We start from the raw sequence: 6437 nt of genomic DNA on the forward strand, positions 1-6437 counted from the left end.
TATGGATGATATTTTATTAAGCTATCTTGGTGACCAAACATGATTAACAATTTTGTTTCGGAGTGAACTTTGATCCAACATACCCTATTGCGTGCGCGATTTGGGCCTTGACCCAACAAGTCACTACACACTGCTTCAGCTTCAGCATAGGTCCTTATAGGTGCAATGTAGCCTAGATGATCACCGTATGATCAAGATTATACGGTAATCCGTGAATCTCGTTGCAAGTACCGCAGCAGCACACCGCCTCGACAATTATCATCTCTAGAGTATGCATTAATTTCTTACCTGTCACCCCCTCCAACTATGCATTTCATAATGTACTAATGTTCCTTATGATCACGAAGTTCACAAAAATTAAAACAAGTGCTAGTTGATCATTAAGACATAATTTAATTAATTAATTACTAAGAATCTATATTAATAGGATGGTAAGATAAACATATGCATAAAGATAGACACAATAATAAGTGGAGTGCTCAATCAAAGTCTGATACTGATCATATGAATCAATCATCAAAAGTTTTGCACTCAAGAGTCTCCGGGTTATCCTTACAGTAATCCTCCAATGGATCAGAATCCTTCTTCTTATCCCTCGCATGACTCGCCGCAGCGCTCAGTTCCTCCACCTCATCCCACGCCGCAACGCATTCGCCGCTAGTCGGATCACCAGCACACGTCTCTTGGGCATTCTTTATGCTCTCTTCTACCTTCTCCGATATTTTATCCGGTGCAGCGCGAACGGCTCGGAATTTCCTCATCCCACCCGATCCGGTTAAGCCGAGTGGCGACGCCGACGATAGTTTGATGGCTTGGGGAAATTTGGATGAGTTGATGAGAAGCTTGGGGTTCGAAAGGTTTAGAGTACCAATTGTAGCCATGCGTTGGATTCGTTTTTCTGTATTTGGGGGAGGTTTGTTTTATGATGATTAATACTTGTTGGATATGATGAAGATCGAGATCATAGTGAAGAGATTTCTACGATATATACTGAAGTTCATGCTCATTTATGTACGCATATTTCTTATCTGCTTGCAACCAATTATGATATCCCACGTGTAATCACACATATATTTTCTCACAAATAACACTATATTTTTAAATAAATTATTAATATGGCTCTAAAATTGACAAATAAAGAACACTAATAATTATTATTTTAATAGTTTATGATTTATTAAAATGAGTATTATTCGTTTTATTTTTTAAAATGAGTTGTTAACTTTATATTATATTTTCATTCCAGAGCATTGAAAATTATTGAGGATAATACACCCGTTCTATTGGGTATTTCTCAATTTCAAGATGATAAAAAACGATTTTAAATAATTTACTTTATAAAATTGATTTTACTTCAAGAAGTAAGGTGATTGTAAAATTATGTATGTTTAGATATATTTTTTAAATAATAATTAAAATCAATTAATGTTTGGATGTTTTTCATCATATAAAACTAGTAAATTATGCATACTTTTTGCATGCGTCACACGAGTAAGGATTATTCTGTAAGTCGATAATTGTCTCGACTATAGATTTTATAATAAATTAATATAATTTTTTCGTGATTTATATATAGATATTCAACAGATACATTATTTATAAAATATATATTTATTTTTTAATTAGTTAATTTGAGAAATATTATTTTTTAATTAATTGATTAATGACCAATAATTATCTTGCGTATAATTTAAACCGTAAATTATAATTAATGTTTTTTATTTTTCTTCAAATTTTGATGTGATAAACATTAAATTAAGAGACATATAGCTAATGAAGTACATGATCCTTTGTTAACTAATTGATTAAAGAAATAAGTTTTTTTAACTAATTGATGGATGTGAAAAGTTGTCTTGCTTACATTTAAATCATAAATTTTAATTATTATATTTGATTTTTCTTCAAATTTTTGTGTAGAAGACATTAATTCAAAAGACACACTACTATTAAAAATATATTGATGTTAAATGTTTATAAATAACATTTAACTCGATAAAAAAATTTTATGTCATTAATATTGCATTATTGGACGTGCACATGAATATAATAATTACATTAGTGCATTTAAAAATATGTATGATAATTGAGTTGAAAACCTCACATGATCTCATAAATACTATAACACGTTGCAGCATCATGAAAATTCATTCAAAAAATATTGTATATAAAATTTCTCTCATTATTTCTTATATTTAGAACTTGAGTAATAGTTATTAAAATACAAAACTTGACACAAATACAATAATATAATATTTGATGAAAAACAAATCTTGACTTCATTGTATTTTATACGATATTATATTTACGTATTTAAGAGTGATGTTCAAATAACATTACCCTTAAAACTTAGTCACATCAATCTTTGTGATAAACAATACTTTACTTTTACTTTATTACTTATCATGATTGACGAAAATTATAAATAATGTATTATAATTTTTTTCTTCAAATTTTAATGTAAAAAAATACATGATAAAATACATATTATTTTTTAACTAACTAATTCAATAAATATTTTTTAATTAATTGATTGATCGATGAAAAATATTTTAATTAACTAATATGAGAAATAATTTTTTAGTTAATTTATCGATGTTCAAAACAATTCAATTAAAGTATGGGTACCATTTGATAGTTTTGGAGAAGCACAAATCAAAGTCGAATATCATGGGGTGGAGCAGATATAAAATTTAGAGTAACATGCATACCCAAAGACTCAAGTAGTAGATTTGGTGGATCAAGTTTTGGTATCGAGTATGTCGTCATACCTATAAACGGTGTCCTATCATGACTGTAGACGGAGATGCGATTAGGCATAGTTTAGTCAATTTCTCAATATACTTCTATGAATCTGTTAAAATCAGTGACGATAAAGGATGGTTTTGAGGTGAGAATGATAAGAACAAAAAAAAAAAATGTAAAAAATGGGATGATGAGTTCCTAAATAAAAATAGAAAAAATGCCTACAAAAGATTCGAGACATGTCTATTTCCTTTTAACCTTTCAAGTTCTTTAAGATTTATAACTTCTATCGGTGAATTACTTTACTTTTTTTAATATAAAGAAAAAATTAAAAAACCAAGTTAAGTCGTGACTATGACTATAAGAGAATAAGCTCCCTTTTAAGTCTTTATCAAGCAAAACTTCAATACTAGTAAGATTTGAGTCTAATAGGACTATATAGTATCGTAATGTATACATTTTGAATTACAACATGCAATACCAATGAACTCTATTGCTCTCTAACCTCCATTATGCTATAGTTGACTATTTATGCTCATACTTTAGTTTATTTCATTACAATTATTTTGTAATTCTTGTAATTTAGTGTCCTTAGATATGAGGGACGTTAATACTAGTAGCACAGGGACTGCCGTAGAGAAAAAAAATATCAAAGAGGAGGAATAGAATAGAATAAAATTATTTTATCAGAAAAAAAGAAGATGCGGCTTCACAAACTATATCATCGCCTCACCCTCTTCACCCTTTCTTCTCCATTATCTCTCCCTTCAAACCCCTCTCTCCTCCCTCTCGCTCCTCCCCTCATCCTCACTCTCCGTCGCCGAACCTCCCCGAACTTCACCTCCATGTCCACCTCGAGATTTCACCATCTAGCACCTCTCGCCGCTGTGCCTGCTGAAAATAGCGCCGGCGGAACCTCCAATGGTTCCGTTTCTTCCTATTCCACCGCCGATTCTTCCACTGATTACGAAGGTTAGCTCACTATGCGTATCTCCACCGTTAGGCACATTTTTTGTGTGTGCATAATTAACGACTTGATTGGATTTTCCTTATATATACCGTGTGAAATGAAAAATAATATCAACGCCGCTGATTTTCTCAGTAATTCAATCTATCATCTTTCTTCGCGATATTGTGCAAATAATATTCTTGCTTCGTTTTCCATCTTACTAGAAAACCAATAATTAACGCACGATTATCTGTATTGATGATTGATTAACTTATTTTGAAGTAGTTTAGATCTTTAACCGCTAATGAAATAGTTTATTAATTGGATGATTTTTCGCCTTCTTTTTACTCAGTGTAGAGTTTTGCATTCGCACGTGTAAAGTTTAAGCTCCTGAAAAGTTTGCATAAGTTTGTGTTTGGTTTATGGCAACAAAAATTGATTTTGACTAAAAGTGAGTTGAATATAAAATGATTTATGTTTAGATACATTCACACCAAAGTCAGTTGAGTGATAAATCCAAGGCAAAAGTTACAAATTCTAGCTTCAATTCAGAATGAATTATGGAGGCAAAGCCAATTTTACTCGATACAACTAAACATGTCAACATTAATTCTAGACCTCTAGATTCAATTTTGCATGCTCCAAAAGTGGAGCCAAACAGGCTAAGTGAATAGTTTCTTATCATTTTCAGTTATATACTTATTAGTTCTAATGTTTAGTATTTAGTATTTTGATAGCTTATGATTGAAATAGAACAATCAGATACTTTAATGTTTAGATTACATTACTGATGCATGTTTTGGTTTATTAATGTTAGATGATTCAGCTTTAGGAGTAGGGTATCGTGTTCCTCCACCTGAGATTAGGGACATCGTAGATGCTCCACCTGTTCCTGCACTATCCTTTTCACCACATAGAGACAAAATTATTTTTCTCAAGCGAAGATCTTTACCTCCATTGACCGAATTAGCTAGGCCAGAGGAAAAGTTGGCCGGCTTACGTATAGATGGATACTGCAATTCAAGGAGTCGCATGTCATTCTACACTGGTTTAGGGATCCATCAAATTCTTCCTGATGGTACATTAGGACCGGAGGTTGAGATACATGGTTTCCCTGAAGGTGCGAAGATAAATTTTGTTACTTGGTCACCTGATGCTCGACATTTATCCTTCAGCATTCGTGTGAATGAGGAGGACAACAATAGTAGTAAACTCAGAGTATGGGTTGCAGATGTGGAAACAGGGAAAGCTAGACCTTTGTTTCAGTCACCTGATGTACATTTGAATGCAGTTTTTGACAACTATGTTTGGGTAGATAACTCTACATTGTTAGTTTGCACCATTCCATTATCACGTGGAGCTCCACCAAAGAAACCTTTGGTACCCGGTGGCCCGAAAATCCAATCTAATGAGCAGAAAAATATTGTTCAAGTAAGAACGTTCCAGGATTTGCTGAAGGATGAGTATGATGAAGATTTGTTTGACTACTATGCGACCTCTCAGCTTGTTTTAGCATCTTTGGATGGTACTATAAAGGATTTTGGACCACCAGCTGTTTATACCTCTATGGACCCTTCCCCAGACGAGAAATATATTATGATTAGTTCGATGCACAGGCCATACTCTTATATTGTACCTTGTGGACGATTTCCAAAGAAGGTAGAGTTATGGAGTGCTGATGGAAAATTTATCAGGGAGCTTTGTGACTTGCCCCTTGCCGAAGACATTCCAATTACATCCAGTAGTGTGCGAAAAGGGATGCGTTCTATTAATTGGAGAGCTGATAAGCCATCTACACTTTACTGGTATAGATCTGAGTTTTTTAATTTATATTTCCTCTTAGGCATATTTTAATGGCAACATTACAAATTACTATAACTTAAGTAAGCTTACAAAGCATGCATTCTTTTTTTAATTTAGACATTTTTATATATGCAGTAGAAATTGCTTTTATTATTTTTTCTCACTTTTTAAGTGTTTGAAAACTTAAACTTCCTAAGAGTGTTTTGATAATGAAGTTCCTTGGCATGTAATAGTACTTAGCATGCAGTTTATAAGAGCAATCATTCAGTGTACAAGGAAGCATGCCTGTATGCATGTATCCATACACACATATGTTATTCACTTGAAGGATACAAAACACAGACTGGATCTATAAGTTATTATTGTGGAGTTTTTTTATTATCTTTGGTTGAGTGTATAAGTATTGTATTATACTGTTTATAGTTGTGTACATATGATTATAGGAAAGTATTTTCACATCCTATCCTCCTCTGCTTGAAGAACATGGAGGTTGTTGATCTTGCATCACAGTAATTGGAGTCTGTTCTCGTGGAATATTATGTTTAGGCATTTCAACTCTAGTTTTAGGTTATTTTCTTTTACTGAAGTACTCATTGCAATTGGCAAGCCAATGCTGGATTACCTACTGTTCTTTTCTTCAACTGGCTTATCTCATTTTCTTTACCCTTTTATGGTTGGTTTGGGTTTTCTCATCCTTTGCACTTCTCATAATGTAACGTTTCTTTCACAGTCAGACTAGATATTTCCTTTATTTTACGTAAGATAGGTCTGTCCTTGCATTTCTATATTGTTTTGTTAGTCCCATTTTTTATATGTCTATTTCTTTGTGATTTCTTTCTGTTGAAATTGCTCCATTTGAGGTCTTTAGGGTAGAAACTCAAGATGGAGGCGATGCAAAAGTGGAAATTTCTCCCCGTGATATAATCTACTCACAGCCTGCTGA

General features: G+C 32.7%; 2 protein-coding genes across 3 annotated transcripts in view; one reads left to right on the plus strand and one right to left on the minus strand.

Annotated features, from left to right (window-relative positions):
* Positions 1–373: 373 nt before the first annotated feature.
* Positions 374–969, minus strand: LOC101500634 (calvin cycle protein CP12-2, chloroplastic-like). The gene has a single exon (XM_004494366.4). It carries the CDS (start codon positions 879–881, stop codon positions 510–512), a length of 372 nt encoding a protein of 123 aa, XP_004494423.1. The 5' UTR covers positions 882–969; the 3' UTR covers positions 374–509.
* Positions 970–3276: 2307 nt separating this feature from the next.
* Positions 3277–6437, plus strand: part of LOC101500939 (probable glutamyl endopeptidase, chloroplastic) — a 7032-nt gene continuing 3871 nt past the window's right edge. The window contains exons 1-3 of one of the 2 annotated variants that reach the window (XM_004494368.4): positions 3277–3714; positions 4518–5496; positions 6363–6431. In XM_004494368.4, the coding sequence (XP_004494425.1) occupies positions 3444–3714; positions 4518–5496; positions 6363–6431 (1319 nt within the window). In that variant the 5' untranslated portion in view covers positions 3277–3443. Of the gene's footprint in view, positions 3715–4508; positions 5497–6362; positions 6432–6437 lie in introns of both variants that reach the window. The other variant, XM_004494367.4, reaches the window with a different exon arrangement.

The sequence above is a fragment of the Cicer arietinum genome, chromosome 3 (assembly GCF_000331145.2).
Source record: "Cicer arietinum cultivar CDC Frontier isolate Library 1 chromosome 3, Cicar.CDCFrontier_v2.0, whole genome shotgun sequence".
NCBI classification, from domain to species: Eukaryota; Viridiplantae; Streptophyta; class Magnoliopsida; order Fabales; family Fabaceae; genus Cicer; species Cicer arietinum.

Bases quoted from the DNA above. Each gene is read 5' to 3' on its own strand.
- LOC101500634 (XM_004494366.4), bottom strand. From the start codon at position 881: ATGGCTACAATTGGTACTCTAAACCTTTCGAACCCCAAGCTTCTCATC.